Here is a 19,980-nt window from a genome sequence, read left to right on the forward strand (position 1 = left end):
TATATATATAATGTGAGAAATAGTTCCCTGGGTCCCGAACGTACGCGGTGCCGCATTGTTGGATGCATATAGTTGAAAGAAATTGGACTGAGGCGGGACGTTGCTCTCGATCTTAGTCTCCCTTTTATTTGTCAAGCTTTCGGCCCGTCATTGGGCCTTCGTCAGGACCTGACGAAGGTAGGTGGTACACTTGTAGGTCCTGACGAAGGCCCAATGACGGGCCGAAAGCTTGACAAATAAAAGGGAGACTAAGATCGAGAGCAACGTCCCGCCTCAGTCCAATTTCTTTCAACTATATATATATATATATATATATATATATATATATATATAAGTAACAAAACTGCAACAAAGTTCATGCTGTATTCACCAACGGTTTATTTCTTGTGAAGAAATAAATCGTTGGTGAATACAGCATGAACTTTGTTGCAGTTTTGTTACTTATCTTTTTATCTTGCCCACACGAGGACTACCTTATCAGCATGATTATATATACATATATATATATATGTATATACATTTACATTTATATATATATATATATATATATACATATATATATATATATATATATATATATATGGTTCAGAAAGTTTGCGAATATCATCCATGTGACTGTAGGCAGAGAAAAAATTGTTCTCCCAGATGAGACAAATAAAAAAAAAAATGAGTCGTCAGCCGACATGCAGACAATCCTATTCTTCGACTTTTGGTGGTCATATTTATCAAATAATATTGACCAATCATGTTAATATGATATCAGCCGCTACTGCGGAAGCACAACAGGGAGCATCAACGACGGCTAGCAGTCAAATGAGGAAAAGTCAAAGTCAGCGCCAAATTTATACCTTTCCATTTTCCTGGTATTGTCCGCAGTTTGTCCGCATGCCTAACTTGTGTTGTCCGGAAGGCATCCTGATTGTCCGCGTTCATTCCTGGTGTAATCCTAGATATTTCCGCGCTGCCCGGCTACGATTAGCATATTCCGAGGTATTTCGCGCTCTTCCGGAGTGATTCCTAGGAATGTCCGCAGTCAGTCCGCGGACAGTCCGCGGACAGTCCGCGGACAGTCCTAGGAATGTCCTAGGACAAGCCGATTCACAAAGTTATTCCGCGTCTGTCGCGGACAGGATGCCGAAATAACAAAATTTGCTTCCGCAACCCTTCCGGGGGTTGTCCGCGCCCAAGTGGACGTCCGCCCGGCGCGTGCATGAATTCAGAATAGCAGTGCCCAGGGCAATCCACATGAATTATTGATTAAGCATTCATGTGCCTGGGAGCGCGAGACGGACCCCTACCTTGTCAACAGGTGGTTCAGGCATGTCCATTGTTCAGGGCCATTGTCAGCACACACTCAAATACACATCATTAGTTTCTGTGCAAAGTTCAATTTTTGTACAGAGATTTAAAATTTGACCGAAATCTGAAACATTACTTCAAAATCAATCTTATATTTAATGAAACTGATTTATGCTTTCAATATCTCCAACAAATTGTACACTATTCAGCTATTACTCAATTCAATGACAGTTTTATTGGATGAATAGTTTTTGAACTATTAATGATCAAAAGTGGGAAATTTTTTTGAAACACTTAGTATATATATATAATATATATATATATATATATATATATATATATATATATATATATATATTGCTCTGCCGAGGAAATCATATAGGTACTACCGGGACACTGCTCCATATTCCCATTTTAAAATTTTCTCAAGCTTTCTGTCAGCCGACAGCCTGTGTCAAGATGTTTATCATTTGTATGATAGACTTGCGAGAAAAGATTATATTGGTAGTCTCTCTTAACTATAACATACGAAACATATCAACATGTAAAGGCAATAACGTTAAGTTAATTTCACATATTATGTTGTATTTTGGATGACTGCTGCCTATCATTTTCCCTACCACCCCCCTCCCCTTGTGTTGCCGTATAGTATACTCCACGCAAATGAATTACGATGATCAGTATTATATTTTTTTTTTTGGTCAACAGGGGCTATACACTAATTCAGCAGGAAGTCGCAGCAACTGAAGTCTTTCACAAACGAGGTCAACATCATTCACGGGATAGGGGCGGGAAATTCCCGAGTCAAACTATCAAATAAAGAAATTCAAATATTTGATCGACAATTCAAAGTTATAGCAGTCCATAAAACCACCATAACAAGAGCAAATACACACAACATGAAGTTTTATTCGTAGTATTTAGGATACACTGAGCAACATAATGCAAAAGCTTGCCCGATGTAGCTATCTTTGGAATTAATGTTTGAACAAACAATGAATTTTGTGTAGACTAGGTGACCAGAAGGACCAGACGCACCATTTAATTCCTTTATAGCATTGAGTGCATCAACAAACTTTTCTTTGTTACTATCATAATTGCCATATACTAGGTATTTATGGCGTTCATTCTATAGTTACTGGCAAATAGGTGTGCTTGAAAGCTCTATCAACGACGATTACATGAGTAATCATTACACGTCAGATGCTTATCTCAGTGAATTTAAAGATCATCGTGACTGAGATGGTAAATGACCTTTTACTGCTCATGCGCAAAGTGGAACTACAAAAATGCTTAATCATTATGGAAATAAACCTTCGCAAGATCTTCGGGCATTTTTATTTTGTGGTCCTTTTTGTTTTTGTTCCAAAATGTTACCATTGTTCACGAAGTTGATGCTGGATTCAAAGAAACCCCATCCTTGGTTATGAGATGCCATCACGACTGACTCGATGTTTATACGATCAGAGCCAAGTTAAGACATTTTCTTCATCGTGTGCCCATCTTTTTGCTCAATTTTGAGACATTGTGACGCCTGCATCATTGTTTACAATATTATCATTGGTTTTTATCATTGTTGTGTAGTCACCATTTCAATTTCAATAGTATACTGTTGTGAATGCATGGTTGTTCAGTCAAATGTGTAAGAGATATCCCAACTACCTTCAAACCCTACAACACTATTATTTATGACTATCGGTCATCAGTTATTCTGCTGTAACAAAAACTGCACAAGATTTATACTACCTTTTTAAGTCTGTGGGGAGTATTTCTCGCTTGCCCTTGAAGCCTCAATATGTCAAGATTCTAAAGACGGAGACTTAACACCTTCACAGGCATTGCAACCTACGTGGAAAGAAATATAGAAGCTTTGCCCAAGAATTAAGCTGTCATGCCCTCGGCTTCACCATAGGACAAGTTTGTCATTACTAACATTTTGTTACTATTGAATCGTGCACGTCGAATACGTTTACAGTTTATACGGCGAAGGTCATTAAAACGTTATTGACAAAATGATTTCTTCATTGCGGAAGTAGACTTCAAAATTACTGCTCATTGATACTTCACTTTTGACAAACACTGGATTCACTCTCCTGGAGAATGTCACACAGCTTGAATAAGACTGTAGCCCTGCTTCATATCATTGTCGATGATCTGTGAGTCAAACCATGTAACAGATCTCGTAACTGAAATTGGCTGATCTGATCGCATTGTAAATTAATTTCTGTCGGAGTTTGCACAGACCGTTACATGTGAAGGTTAGTATATCAATCAGTTGATCATGCTCATTATGTCTATTTTTTAACGCTCTCTTTAATTGAAGTAAATTGTTAGTATCGTAAATGTTAACAAATTTGTGTGTGTGCATGTGTGTGTATGCAAGTGCATTTGGTGACAAGTTCAATACATTTATGTATCACTGACTGGAATGACGATAAATGCTTGCTAGGAGACATACCACCCATACCAGCTGTTCACCTCCTGCCAGCAGGAAGGTTTACAACAATACCAGGGACAAATTATTTACTGTATAGGGCTCCAATTTTTTGTCCTCTCTCTCTTCTCTCTTCTTCCTTTGAAACACAACAACAATACCGATAAAGAAGTTTATGATGATCTGCTCAGGAAACGTGCTGTAATTAATATTTCTTTGTTTTTCACATTTGCACTTTCAAAGAGAATTTCAGAAGGTCTATTGTATAACGAACGAACAAGAAAATCTGAGAGACTACCTACTTGCACTTGACATACTGTACTTTATATAATATTGGTGGCTATGTCTGCTCATCACCATTTTCCACATCGTGACACTAATTTTTTCCGACGGCTAACTTCACCAAACATCTGAGTATAGCTTCCTGTATGAGTTCCCATAGGGATTACTCCACCAAGTACCAAGTTCTATGTCCTTCAAATTACTTGTATGGAAGAAAACAAGCTGAGGAAAAAAATAACAATCTTATACTAATAGCATGTGACATTAAATCTGAGGGAAACACAACAGCTGCAAAAAAAAAAAAACCCCAAACAAACAAAAAAACCATATCCAAAGTGCGTTTACGACTTCTAGCTGGAGAAAGGACAAGGTGATTGATAATAACAATTGATATGATGGTAATTGTAATGGAGGGAATTTTGTAATGTCATTTACCACTCTGTCTAAGTGCTTAAAGGGCATAAGAATTAAGTTCCTCACAAAACATAAAGAGAAAAAAAGATAAAGGAAAGAAAAAAAGAAAAAGAAAGTATTAATAAATAACATGCTAACTGAAAACAGGTGTTTTCAATGCTGTCCTTTAAGTGTCAACTGATGTGTAAAGGTAGCTTTAATATTCTAGAGATCATACAACTCTTTTTGAAGCGACCAAATTATCGTGAGCTGATTATTAAAAGCATGTTACATGAGTAGATTATGAGATGGTTAATGTTTAGAATTTTTCCCCAAAAATCATAAGTTCTGACACGGAAGTAACAGCTCGGACATACTCCCTTTTTATGTGTCTATCTTTATAACAGTCAGCATGGCTCGGAGGGGTCCAAAGTCGCATTCATTGCCAAGCTTCCTGTTTTACTCACTCTGCCTCATCATCCTGATACAATCTTCACATTCGGCTCCTGTCTCCTCCTACCTGGTGTCATCCTTCTCCAGTCCCAATCCCAGGCTGCCTTTCAGACTCATGGCTGTAGATAACACTACTGGTGATGTCTACATTGGAGCCGAGGAGGAGATTTACCACCTGGGAGCAGATTTCATCTTGAGGGAGACAGTTGAGGTTGGGTTATGCAATATACAGGTGTCCCAGTATTTTGGTCGACAGGACAAGAACAGACTGCTTGTCATCGCACCTGCACCTACAGAGAGACTCATTACATGTGGAACATGTGATGGCTACTGTGAAACGAGGTTGTTGGACAATATATCTGATGCCAGGAATTTTTATGATACTTCGTCTCAGATTGTAGTGTCACGCTTTGAGTCTTCTGTTGGAGTTGTGAGTCCCATGGAATTCGGTATGCAGCAATACTTGTTTACAGGAATTGGCGCTGTAGAAGGAACTTTCCTCTCTTTATCAAAATATGACGTTCATAGATTCTACTCAACACAACATATAAGACCCAGTCCAACAACAAATGGTGATTTGAAGTATCTGCAAATTTTCGTGCAGTTAGGATACATCTTTTACACCATTCTTACAGGTTTCATATATCAAGAAATATCTGCGATAGGTCGCCTCTGCCTAAACACAACTGACCAAAACTTTGAGTCCTACACACAGATTCAAATAGAATGCATAGACCAGACAGGATCAAACTACAACGTGATCCAAACAGCTCACATTGGTCCTGCAGGATCCCAGCTAGCTGACTCCTTGAGTATCAGTAGTACCGATGACGTCATGTATGCTGTGTTTACCAAGGAGAACTCATCACCTGTACAGTCTGCGCTGTGTCTCTACAAGATGAGTGATATCCAGCAGAGATTTACACAGGCTGTAGTTGACTGCATCACATGCTGGAGTGATTGTGATGAAAGATCAATTGACTACTTACATGGCAGCCGATGTGGTGTGGTGACTCCAATTTAAATTGGAATAACCACATTGATAATATAACCACATTAATATCTAAAGTCATTGGAATACTTCGGAGATTAAAATATTTTGTAACGGAAAAAGTACTCACTATGTTATACAATGCATTAATCTTACCGTATATTAATTATTGTAATGTTGTCTGGGGAAACTGTAATAAAATCAAAGTAAATGTTATTTTTCTTTTACAGAAAAAGGCAATAAGAATATGTACTAACTCACATTATTTAGAACATACTGATCCATTATTCCTTAGACTAAAAGTTCTTAAAGTTGACGATATACACAAATTTCAAACAGCAATATTTATGTTCAAATACACGCAAAATCTACTCCCACTCTTCCACAACGCATTTTCCCTTAACAGGGATGTCCATGCTTACCCCACGCGCCATCGTAATGATTTCCATTTGAATAACCCTAAACTCTTATTAGCTCAAAAATCAATTCGGCATAACGGGCCTGATATTTGGAATTCACTCCCTCTCCACATAAAACAGTGCACATCTCTCTATTCCTTTAAGGCAAATACAAAGAAATATTTCTTGGCACAATATCATACGGTACAGTAATCATTAAACATGTACCTCTTATACTCAACAACAAGGCAATATTTTGGTCCACCCCCTTTTCCCTTTCTTTTACTTTGCTGCTTGACCCTTCGCCCATATTATAACATATTCAATCATTTTCTTAGAAGTGCTGACCATCAACACTTTCGCGCTTCATCACCTGCACACGCACTCACAGGCACCACTCCTGTTTACCAAGTAATTGTATAAAACTGGATTTACACGCATTTTAACATGGCCCATCCGTATTAGTGTTCAAGTACTACAATAAAAAATGGTAATTTAACTCTGGCTGTCCGTCTGTTCAAGCACGGCTTATAACGGCGGCCCTCTGCATTATATGTATATATTATATATTGTACTGTGAATCAAGTCATTATTGGCCATATAAACATTTTGTATGTTATTTAACGTTTCATTTGTCTTTATATACAAAATATGACTTACTATGTAATATGTCAATAATTTTCAGAATTGTATTTGTGTAATTGAACCTGCCTTTGTTATTTTTGTATTCTGAAAGAAAATATGAAATGCAGAAAATAAAATCTTTTCAAACAAAAAAAAAAAAAAAAAAGTTCAGCTCAAAGATTCAAGGTGAAAGGAATGAATCACAACTGAGTGACTGTCATGGGAAATCATTTAACTAGGTAGAAGACAATCTATGTGGTTTGGTAGGTTCAACGTATACAAGTCAATGTATTTCACTGTGTTTATAGGAATGACACAATTACAATCATTGGGCCACTGGTTTGAGTCTCGCGGCTGCAGTGATTTTTGCCCCTATATAGGAAAAACAATACTAGATTATCCTCTTTGAATATTCATTCAGAGGGGACTTAAAGCAGTCGGTTTCCTGGTATCTTGCTAAAAGAACACTCAGGGCTTTTTTTTTTAAATAGTGATCGCGTCCTAATCCGAACAACTACTCAAACAACGTCAAAATTCGTATTTGATGCAATTAATTGATGAAAATGAAAAGCACTTGTTGCAAAATAAAAATCATTCTTTCAGATGTTGTGCAAGAGGGGATGAAAATGTTGAGTAGATAGGCCTATTTATCATCTACTCAATATGCTGAAATATTGTATCAGTAAGTGAAATAGATTATCAAGTAACTGCATTTCCAATATTATGAATGAAGCATGAAGAAACAAAAATAATTCAATTTACTTTTTTATTTGTTTAATTATGTGTCCGTGTACATCAAGTTGAGGTATTTGTACACATTGACAGCTGTAAACTAATATCAAAAATAAAATAGTACTTCTACAAATTTGCAGAAATCACAGCAGTGAGGAGCATCACAGTGTTCAAAAAAAGAAAAGAAACTATGCAGTTACATTGTACTTTACAGTTTTGTTTTTTTTGTGAACTACGCTTGCCATATATAGGCCCCAAACGATTGGAATCCAGAGAGCAGACAGTGTCAAGCTACTGATGGTATCAATGCGTACTATGCCTATGCCAATGGAGTGAACCCAGTGACTGCTTCACCAATACTCACCTTCTCTGATGTGGAGCCTACGTCTATCATCACTACTACAGAGAGAGACTACACTGTGGCTTTCATTGGAAGTAGCGAGGGTGACTTACTGAAGGTATGTTCCACATTGCAACCCGATGACATAAATAATGAAAATTTATAGCTATGGCACAACTTAGGGAAATGAAAGTCAAACATACATGAAGAGCTCAGTTGCAAAAGGTACTACATCCATTTTCCATCAAAATCCACTTTTTGGTCTTGATGTACTCATTTTTAGGACCTCTTTACACCTATACTAACGAAAAGCTGAAATTCCAAACAGAGAGTGTTTAAAGATTACATTAAAAATCAGTTCGGTTTCAAAAGGTACTACATCCACTCCAATGACATCATCGGAAATTTGACCAATCAGAGAGCAGCATTGGCTTGACCCTCTACCATTGTCTACTGACTTTAATCTGCAAACAATAGAAGTTGGCTTTTGGCGTTTTGGCTTTCTGTTAAAATCACCACGCAAATCTGACCAATATCTTGAAAAACTCATCACATTTCGATCAAGCAATACAGGAAAATGAAGGAGAACTCATTGATAAAACAAACCATCCCAGGAGAAGGATCGAGAACTAAAAGCAGTCGACAAGAGTAAAGCAGAAGCGGCGGAGAAACTGGAGAAATTACGCGACTCTCATGTAGTCCCACGTACTGCATTTACTGTTAGTTACCGGTACCATGCGTTACTGCTAGGGTGCTGAGTTTGAGCCATAAATTGTCCCCTGAATAAAGTACAGACACTTTGTAGGTATGGTCTATTTCTTACATAAATAGCTTCACAGCTAATAAGTGTTTGACAACTAGTCTGAAAGCAAAGTTACTTTGTTAAATGTATACAATGGCATGAAATTCTGACATCCCTACCAACAGTGCTTTACCTGTGGGTATGCTGTGCTATTCTATACGTGCATGATGTCAAGTACCAGGGCTTGAAAGTAAATAGTGACATACAGCTTTGAACACCAGATTTATATTCATTCTTGTAAATGACACCTTTTACTTATACAATGTCACAAAGGTAATACCAAATGTGCGTTTAGTATAGGTGGTCATATTACTCATCGACGGTCTTGATTTTTATCAGCTATTAGATTATCAGATTTCTCTTACCTGATAAAGAACATACAAGAATGAAATTTATGTAATGAATTTAATTACAGTGTTGAAATATACAGCACATTCAGATGCTGCTTTTCCACCTTTTCCCTTAGAAGTTACATTGAAAAAAAAAATGAAGAAAAGATAATGAATACAGTATTCTTGAGGCACGTGAAGGGAGAAATCACAGAGAGAAAATAGCCAAAAATGTAATACATAGAGGAAAAAGATAAGAAATCATGAGATAAAGCTCGTGAGAGAAAAACAACATGAGAACAGGGAAGAGAGAAATCACCTGGTGAGATATTGTGTCCCCTCCCCATCTATACGCATAATGGATCCCCCCCCCCATGCTTATGACCAATGACAGTCATTCATTCAAAATATTGGTCAGCAAAGGAGAAGTGGGGCATTAGCGATGCACATTTTGTTTATTATTCTTGATGCTAAATAGGGCAGGGCATCGTCAATTACCTAGGCCCCCTTGACCTCGTATCCCACCCCTATCAACATAATTGCTGAAAAAAATAAATCCGCGAAACATGTCATATAATAACATCACACTAAATATATCTATGGCATGTGAAATTTCGGTTTCAAAAGGTACTACATCCACTTTCGGTTGCAAAAGGTATTACATCCACAAAAATATAAAAATGTTTAATTCATAAAAAAATAAATGAATGGACCTGGATTTTCTTGGAGAGTGGCTTTTAATAGTGTTGTATCACCTAGAAGTATAATAGGGGGAGATATCATTCCAGTATGAGCTTCCTAAATATGATAATTAAAAAATCACGTTTTTCTCAGAACTTGAAATTATGGATGTAGTACCTTTTGAAACCGAACTCTTCACATGTGGATTGAGTGAATGTAGCTATACTTTATAGAACTCATCAACGAAGTTTGAAGCAAGTAGGACATTTCGTGAAAAAGTGTTGGAAGTGTTTCCGTGCAGCTATTGCTGGATGAAAAGACTACTATTATCTTTCGTGACACTATACGTAGTCTATAGACAATGATATACAAATGATTCCACAAACTTTCTTTTTTTTTAATGAGAGGTACCTCGACTTGTCACTGACATGTTAAGTTTAGTATTCTCCATGCTTCTGAAAGAGCACTTTTATTTTGCTAAAAAAGTGGAAATATGTTGGTAACTAATAATAATGATAATAACAATACCTCTCTTTATGTTTCTCTACATCGTTATCCATGGCGTTACGTTACACACGGTTGCAGTCTTCTCATCCAGCAAAGGCTGCTCAAAAACGTTAAAAGTTCGTAACTTTTGAATGGATTGTTCGTGTCTTCTCAAACTTTGCTGAATCGATGTGTTTTACTAATATTGCCGGATCTTGTCACTCCAAATATTTATGTGGTTTCATTCTCTTTTAACATGAACTATATCGGTAAATCTAGTCAACTGGACTTACTTCTAATTTGGAGTAGCGACGTTTCACGTCCTCTCCAGGACGCTTTATCAAGCCGGCTAATCTTTGGCGGCAATTGGTTGTTGACCCGTAATTTCGGAAGGCGTCGAGGGATCTTCCGAACTGCCGGGTTGTCTGCTCTAGGTTGTGTCGCAGGCCCCCTCCTCGGTTTAGGGATGACTCCTCCCTTTTTAGGTAGATAGACTATTTGACTCCCCTCTCGAACCACCGTGCCTCACAATCTAAGATGATCACATCCTTGTTGTCAAAGGTGTGGTTACTGCTGTTCAGATGGGAGTATACGGCAGAGTATACATGGGTTAAAAACAGGAAAGACCAGCTGGATTCCTTCTTTGACCACATCAAGAAGGTGAATAAGTACATCAAGTTCACGCAAGAGAGAGCAAAGGAGGGAAAACTCGCTTTTCTGGATTGCCTAGTCAATATTCAGAGTGACGGTACGCTGCACACATCGCTACTCCAAATTAAGTCCAGTTGACTAGATTTACCGATATAGTTCATGTGATACTTTACCTGGATGATTGAGAACATTCACAGACATTCTCTTTTAACGTTCTTTTTTTTTTCTTCACATCACCTCTTACAGCAAACCCCGTGTGAAGTATTCTCTTCTTATAAGGAGAAATTCATGTCATTTTATAAAGAATATAAAATTATCTAAAAACATTTATAATCATTCTGGACCAATTATTTTCATTTCACGATGAATGTATTTCGAAGTTATCGTTCCATTTCGGGAGGCGGAAAATGTACATAAAACATAAAAACAAAAACAGCTGAATGACCCTTAATCAATGTCTTTGGTATCACGCCTTCTTTGTAACCTGCTGTGCAGATTCATATTTTGGACCACTCTTCAGCCTACCAGTACGAAAATGTTCCCCTTGGACAAGGATCCGTTCTACGAGATGTGTTTCTGGATGAAGACAAGGAGCAAATTATTCTTGCAACAGGCTCTGAGGAAGGTTCACAGGTGATAACACGTGTGCAGTGTGTTAGGCTGTAACATAGTGAATTCCGAATGTTGTAATCAACATCACGATAAAGGTTTGAAAAAAGGTGGAAGGCCATCATGTGGTGATGTCTTTAACAGGTGTAAAATAGTGAAAGAAAACTTTTATTTTCTGAAATCAGTATAAGATATCAACTTATCAAGTATTTCTTTATAGCAAAAGAAATGATACCAAACTGATTCTCAAAGTAAAAAAAAAAATCATGTCAGTGTAGATCTCAATAACAGAGCACTATGCAATGACGTGAATTTCGGGGTCTTAACGTTTTATAATATGATTACTCCAAATCTTTGATATATGCACAAAATTATTTTATACATACGCGTTACACATATGGTATCTACATGGAATAGTCATGTATATGTCACATGCATTTAGGAATGGATCGTCATAAGCTATTCAAAGCTTGACTGGGACGTCCATGCAGTAGATATAATTTATACACCTATTTACAAAATTACACAGAAAATTGTATTTTGCATGTTCAAAAACCTCACCAACACCAGCATTTCTACTCTTACTCCACCGCGCAGGTATTCAAGCTCTCTCTAGCGAACTGCAGTAATTTTATGACCTGTGAAGAATGCATCGGGCCTCTCGGTGAACACGATGGCGACCCATTCTGTGGGTGGTGTACTCTTGAAGCCAGGTTAGTATTCATTCATCCCATGCACATGCCCATACGTGATAAAAAATAGTTTAATACTGTTTCAGCTTGGGAAACATGGTACAGGCTGGGATGGCATCACCAAGTTATTGCAGCACAAATGGGAGTGGTTCGGAATTATTACTGTATTGTGCAGCACGTTTAACAAGATCACAGTCTCCTTGATGGTTTGCCCTCGATGATCTTTATGTACATGACATCATGTTTGATCCGTGAGTAACGATGTGATTTACCAATTTCGTCTTTCCTTTTCTGATAACAAATATATGTCTTTACTATGATCTTGATACAGCATATGCTCCTAAAATAAAGTAGATATTGCGTGCATGTTTATTTTTGAAGGTGTACAAGATTTAACGACTGTCCGCTACGTGAGGTATCCACTAGATGGTTGCCTTACGACACCGTGCCCTGTGTTTCAATCTCTGAGATCCAGCCTTCAGATAAAATCATTTATGACCAACCTGAGCAAAGTGTAAGTTTTTCATGTTCAAATAAAACACTTGGTTCGAGTTGAAGCTGGTTCATCTGTATTGTTACTTCACCTCCATTGGTGATAAACTTTTGATCTAAATACAAAATATTTACCTCCGGGATTTTCAGCTAACAAATCCACAAATCTATCTAATTGTCACGTGTCTCTCATTTTGAATGATTTTATGTCAATGCTGTATTTCTCACGCATTATGTTCTCCGTGAAAGCTATTTTAGCAAATGTTATGATATGTAATGCTTTTCTTCACTTTTCCTTTTCTTCCACATTAGATTAACATCGTCGTGGAACAACTGCCAGAATTGTTTGATGGCAACCGATACATTTGTGCGTTTGACTTATTCGAGGTACCTGGTATTACCAATGGCAGCACAATCAGTTGTGTGACGCCTCCTACCAACAAGTTACCTCAGATACCTCATGGAGGTAAAGTGCCTATAATAGTGACTCCTTTGCCCATATAATATCGTCTGTTGAGAATTAGAAGGGCGTTAAATTGTCTCGAACACTATGGATTAAGTGGCAACTTAACACCCTCATCATTCTCAGCAGAAAATATGTACTTAGGCTATGATCACAACTGTTTTAGTAATATGTATGTGTTTTTATTGTCATACAATATCTGGTATTGAAGCAACAGACTGCGAACAATTTCTCTCCTGTATTCAGAAATACCTATTTTCCATTTTTAACGATTTATTCCAACAAAAAAGGGGATCACGTCATGATGTCACTAGCCATTAAATCAACTGAGAACGGAGTTCCGTTTGCAACGAGGGATCTTTTCTTCTTTGATTGCACCCTTATCGTCTCGTGAGTCGTTCTTTTTTTTTCTTTTATTCAGAGTTATACCTTTATGCCATCTACTGTTAACTTATCATCTGAGCTAGTTTTGGTCACGTAATGAATCACCTATCGGTTACAGAAATTAAATCGTATACTAGTACATACATGTTCCTATGTCAAACATCGGTAATTCTCTCTCCTTATGACATGGGTTTTCTTTTCCCTGATAACGAGGATGTTATACAAACTGATACAACTTGTGATGCAAGTGAAAGTGAAAGTTATTTGTTCAGATGAAATAAGGATAAAATTTAAGGGGACTAGAGAGAAAAGTGATGCCTTGATGCAGTAACGTTTGAAATTGTTCCAAAACATCTTTCTAAACTAGAACAGGATGCGGTAGAATAGGTACACACACACACAAACGCACACACACACATGCATACAATCCAACAAGGACTGTATGGGAAAAGTAGGCCTATGTCCTTATATGTCAGAGGATAATCCGCAAATTATGTGGACTTATTTAATTCTAACTGGAATTCACACTTGTTTCCTCGTTTTTCTTTCACTACAAAGATGTTCCTCTTGCGTCACTCGCCCCTGGCCATGTGATTGGTGTATCTACGAGAACAGATGTACACCTGACAGTTCAGCCTGTTCTAATGATACCGTCATAAATGGAGTGAATGTGAGCAAAGTTAACGTACTCCTTTCATATAACATGTATTAGATATTTCACTATTCCTTACAATGAACACTTCTACTATAAGGTTTCACCATTGTACACTCTGTTGCCTTCTCTGCTGAAAAAAAAAAAAAACTGCAGAGTGAAATCCCTTCACACTCTTAAGTTTGAGCGTTTTAAAAGTGTGAACACAATGCGAGTCATCAATTCACAGTTTGAAACAAAGCATTACTAGTACTTGGTAGGTTAATACTCTCTGAGAACCACACCACAGTGTGAAATCATCTTCACACTGTTAAATTCGAGCGTTTCCACATAGTCAACTATATGCGAACATACTGTGAACACACTGTGGAATACTGTGTTCTTTCCAGTAGGGTTGTTTACCTTATTCTCTGTTATAAAAGAAAGTGAAATGTATGTTTTTGTAGATAACTGATAAATAAATTTGAATCCAGCTGAATTTGAATATTAGTTTATTATTGCCATGCAAAAGGCTGTGGATTCAAACTGCTGAATGAGACATCGCATTATCTCTGGCCATCAGATATTATTGTCATGATCTCCATTTGCAGCATTTATTTCTGATTGCCATTTGTATCGTGAACGTGTAAGCAAAATATATGTATATTTATGTCGATTTTCCTGTTTTCCATGCATTATCTTTCTCTGTTAAAATCACGATCAAATAGAATTCCCTGGGAATGGGTAACAGAAGCCAGGAATACTGTCCCCAGCTGCTCAGTGTCCAAGACGACATTCTTGTGCCCGTTGGTGTAAACACGGCTTACACTCTCCTAGCAAAACACCTACCCACTGACCAGAGAAAGGTATGAAGTCGAGTGGAGCTTGAAAAATACCAATTTGGCAGATTTAGGAATCAGACTCGTGAAGTAGCATGGCCCGGAGTCATTTGTGTAACTCGTCCTTTCATTCTTCTGTTAGTTTGATGATTTATACATGGCAGAAGTAATCCCCCCCCCCCTCAAAAAAAATAAATGTCCGTGATATACAGAGAAGCTTTCAGGAGCACAACTAGTATATTTTTGATTTTCCGTGCAGGTGTGCTTAAAAGCTTGAGACTTAAAGGGTGTAATCATTACGAAATCATAGACCATAATGAAATTTAAAGTGTTCACCGTATATCGCATTTATCTCTTTTGCCCTAAAATCCCAAAGAGAATGCAACCTGTTTAAACAAGCTAACTGCACTATCTATTAAAGGGGTTTATCTTCTTCTTCTTTTTTTAGGTCAGAGTTTATGAGTGCATATTGGACGTTGAGGGCGCTGAACAGGCGGTGAGGGTAACGCATTACAATGAAAGCCAAGTCATATGTGATGGAGTCGTGAGTTCAAACTCTTTTCGTTTGTCATTCCATTAGTCTAATTTCATTTGATGTAAAATTTCATTTGATGTAAAAACATTTGTTGTGCGCGGCTTTACAGATGTCACTCGGAGTTGCTAATTAACTGATATTTAAGCTGCGATGAATTGTTTATTTGAACACTTTTTAATTTGACGTTCAGAGAATCATTCCATGTAAAAGTTAATTATTTTTTTCTCCAATTGTCTATTTTCCCGTTCTTTCAGTTCGCATACAACGAGGAAATTCTGTTAAAACGCGTCCGTGTGTCAGTGCGCTGGAACGGCAACAATAACATCGATGACGTCACAGGATCCCAGGGCATGTTCCTTTTCTACATGTTACTATACATTTTGAAGGGAGGGGAATCGTTTATAACGGCAATATAATTTATTGAATTACGAAACTGGGTCCTGTATACACACCATAATGACAGTCTTGGTAACGTCAACATAACTTACTAGTACCGTTTATATGAGTAAAACTTTTAACACGACATAATGGTAGATTCTGGTAAACAACACATAGGCCTACGCACGATTTATGCAACAAAAAAGAAAATAGAATCTGATGTTATTACCTTAATTTGAAGGATTCATTTCTTACACTTTTGATTATCAGCACACTCAGTTTGTACACACATTCATGCGTTTATCATTTATCGAGCGTACGATGTAGAAATGGCATTGATAAGATGTATACGTTTAAATTATGGTTTGGAGTGAAACTATCAGCACGAACAGAACTCATTTCTTTTATCTTGCCAGTGACTCTGTACAAGTGCTCGGTGAACAGCGAATGCTGCAGCCGCTGTTTGTCGCCTGAATTCGCCCCCGCCCGACTTGGCTGTGGCTGGTGTGGCAACGACTGTAATGTCGCTGGGAGCGAAGTCTGTCTTGCCAATGTGTTTCTTAACCAGAGCATGTACCTCCAGTGCAATGGGCCTGTCATCACTTCGGTAAGTTGTAGTTACAAGACTGGTGCTACCGAAGTTTTTTATGTCCTTTCCGTACAGCTACTTGTGGCTTTACACAATTAACCTTGTCGTACTGGTTGATATTTGCCGAGAGTGCAAAATATGCCTGTTTGATACGACGTGATGCCATCAGAACAAAAATTAATTGTGCTTCTGCCATGAGTGCGAATGGAAACATTTAGGAACAGGCAATAATACCAAGCATTAATCATTTCTTTTATCTCTCAAAACATTGAGACTTATTCCAGCAGCATATTCGTATTTCACATTGTCGTCAATGATATTAGAAGCCGTCATTTTTTAAAATCTGTTTCGTATTTTGGATACAGCAGAAATATGGAACGTTTAGAGCTGCTTTTTGTAAACGATGGTGTGTGAACTACCTTCGATACCTCAGATATTTCCAGCATCAGGGCCGCCTGAAGGCAACACAAGGTTGGAGATCCGAGGAACGGATCTGGGGCTCACTTTCTCCCACATCACCAAAATAAGTATTGGCGACTCTGACTGCACTTTAACAAATATGGATATTTTCTACGAACCCGGCTTAAGGTGAAGAACAAAGAACACAAATGAACTCAGTATTTTCTCTTCAATAAGAAGTATATAAATGTTTTATTATGCAGATATGTTTACAGTTGTATTCATCTATTTCGTGCTGTATGAGAATCCGTTGTAATTCATTCAGCAGGCAAACAAGGAATTAAAAGGGAAAGGAAAGTTTTTCCCGCTTACATGACATATGCCTACATAACATAATGCACAATTACCTTTGATGATTGTCAGAATATATATATATATATATATATATATATATATACATGTATGTACACTCGGCAAAAAAAGAAAGTAAACACTTTTCACAGTTAATATTTTGCATAGAAGATTTGGATAAAAATCAATGTGTCATATACCATATCAAAGATTATTTAATTGGCTGTCAACCTGGTAGGTTCATACAAAGGGATATTTTACGCATAAGTGAACACATTTTTTTTTGTCCTCCAAGGCAGAAAAGTAAAAATTGCAGAATTGGACATACTGAAATTCATTTGCAAATGCCCTCCAAGATAGCAATGATAACAAAAAATCCAATTTAAAGCAATGACAGACATGAAGGAAACAGCAGAAATAAGTTTCCGTTCTCTTGTTTCCCTTTATATTCAAAACAAAAACATAGTGGGGAAACTGAATGTGGAACATAAGCATTTTCCATCAATTCAAACTTTAAATGACATAGGGAGTAAGCCGTAAAGGTGATAAAATCGACAGAATTTCTTCGTTTTACTTTTTAATTACGGAATTTAGGAATGCACGAGACAAATTCAAGATCCAAATATTACTTCAAATTTTCTTAATTTGAAATAACGTTTCAAATTTAACTTTCTTTGTTACCATAATTTTCTCTTATGTCTTTTGACTGCGGATTTGACAGAAGATTCTTCAGTTTCCTCCATTTTTTACCTTTCTTTATCTTTTTAGGGTTACAGAGACATTATTGATATCATAGGTAGAATTTTGCAAATCAATTTGCATTTCTTTTGTGTTAAATTTGTCTTTTGTTCTCATTATTATATGGAAGAGCAAATACGCTTGAATAAGAACTTGTCCATTTTGCAATTTTTACTTTTCTGCCTTGGAAGAGAAAAACGAATGTGTTCACTCGTGCGTAAAGTTAACATTTTCATTGACCTACAAGGTTGATAGCTAATTAAATTACCTTTAACATGGTATGTAAAACACCATCTTTAGCCAGGTAATCTATGAGAAAGATAAACTTGAAAAAGTTTTTACTTTTTTTTTGCTGAGTGTATATATATATATATATATATATATATATATATTTACATATTATATATATATATACATATATATAATACACTGCAGATTGTTAACGTTGAAACTATGTTTGAACTTGATAAACTTAAAAAAAATACAAATTTGTATCATATAGGAATCGATTTTTCGCGTGTAAGGTGTTAAAGTGAAGTATTGTTGTCTAATACAAGTGTAGATTATTGTTGTCTGATACAAGTGTAGATTATTTTCACCATGTTAATGACAATGAAAGTTTTCATTATAGGCAGTCACTTCAAGCCACTTTCGAGGTCATGTCTGCATGCTATATCTTCTATTTCAGTGCAAATCCATTCCAATTGAATACACTATAACGCGTCATCTTTGATTCTTTTTCTGCTTGACAGTGTCAGCTGCGTGACAGCTCCTCACGAACGAATATCTGCGGAACAGATACAAATCGTTATCACACTAAGTGACGGTAACAGAACGGCTTATTTTGAAGACCCCTTCTACTTCAGGGTAATGTAAAAAGTACAATTAGTTTAAAGAAAGCTTTAAACAGATTCACACACTGTACGAGACAAAACATATTGTTTCCGAACATTATTGAAAATATCTTAAGGAATCTTCTAAAACGTATTTATTCGATCACATTGAAATAGATTGTGTTCTGAGTACTATTATCTGTCATTATATAACTACTGTTATTGTTTGATGCCATGTTCATCTGAGGATCGTAGTGAGATAGCTGCATATTTCTGTTAGTTTTCTGTGCGTAGTTCTTATTATAATTTATTGTCAATTGCAGAAACATATAATGCCCTTCATAAGACTGTTTTTATTATTGTTATTACAAGTATCATTACTATTAAATGCAAATGTACCACATTTTTATTTCAATCCCACGAAGAGGACCTACTTATCTCTTCACAGCACTGGTTGAGGCAATTTTAAAAGACTTAAAAACTGCACAGATATTTGAAATTGGTTGAGTATAAGATAATGTTCGTAAGGTATTAAAAGTTAACCATCTTTACAATTCTTGAAATTGTAGAAATGATCTGGTCAAAGCTTTGCCGATACTGCTTGAATACAGCATTTTTCCCCTTGGAAACGCACTTTTGATAATTTTTCAGTGTTGAATTTCTCGTCTTTGCAGTGTAGAAACACTGCAACAACAAAAAATGCTGGCTGACAATGGTGTGAAAGGAATTTTCTTCCAGTTGAGATTTACTTTACTCTTTCACATGTAACCATGAGTTGTATCTTCCAAAATATAAAAAACCCAATAAAACAAGTCGATCCTCTTTCCTTTTGTTGTACAGGATCCTAGGGTGACCAGATTTAATCCCACGAAGGGACCCGCAGCAGGAGGGACAAGGATTACGATCTATGGAGAGTTCTTAGATACTGGAAGAAATATCACAGCACGACTTGGCAACTCAGAATGCATTGATGCGTTAGCTAAGAATAGAATCCTCTTTTATCTTAGTGTAAAATGACTGCTGTATATCAATAATAATAATAGTTTGTACGTATTTCATTCAGAGGCAGACGAAGTGCGTAGGCCTACTCATTGTACTGGATTCCTCGTTTAGGTTACCAAGCGGATGCATTTTTATGTCATAGTACTTTAG

General features: G+C 36.8%; 1 protein-coding gene across 1 annotated transcript in view; it reads left to right on the plus strand.

Annotated features, from left to right (window-relative positions):
- Positions 1–4,820: 4,820 nt before the first annotated feature.
- Positions 4,821–19,980, plus strand: part of LOC139720464 (plexin-A2-like) — a 39,631-nt gene continuing 24,471 nt past the window's right edge. The window contains exons 1-11 of the mRNA XM_071631823.1: positions 4,821–5,870; positions 7,858–8,064; positions 10,806–10,904; positions 11,391–11,528; positions 13,001–13,154; positions 14,094–14,152; positions 14,895–15,032; positions 15,795–15,888; positions 16,335–16,525; positions 16,941–17,095; positions 18,748–18,862. Coding sequence (XP_071487924.1) covers positions 4,821–5,870; positions 7,858–8,064; positions 10,806–10,904; positions 11,391–11,528; positions 13,001–13,154; positions 14,094–14,152; positions 14,895–15,032; positions 15,795–15,888; positions 16,335–16,525; positions 16,941–17,095; positions 18,748–18,862 — 2,400 coding nt within the window. The remainder of the gene's footprint in view (positions 5,871–7,857; positions 8,065–10,805; positions 10,905–11,390; positions 11,529–13,000; positions 13,155–14,093; positions 14,153–14,894; positions 15,033–15,794; positions 15,889–16,334; positions 16,526–16,940; positions 17,096–18,747; positions 18,863–19,980) is intronic.

The sequence above is a fragment of the Diadema antillarum genome, unplaced genomic scaffold (assembly GCF_040938485.1).
Source record: "Diadema antillarum isolate AM-2024a unplaced genomic scaffold, OU_Dant_1.0 scf00000011, whole genome shotgun sequence".
NCBI classification, from domain to species: Eukaryota; Metazoa; Echinodermata; class Echinoidea; order Diadematoida; family Diadematidae; genus Diadema; species Diadema antillarum.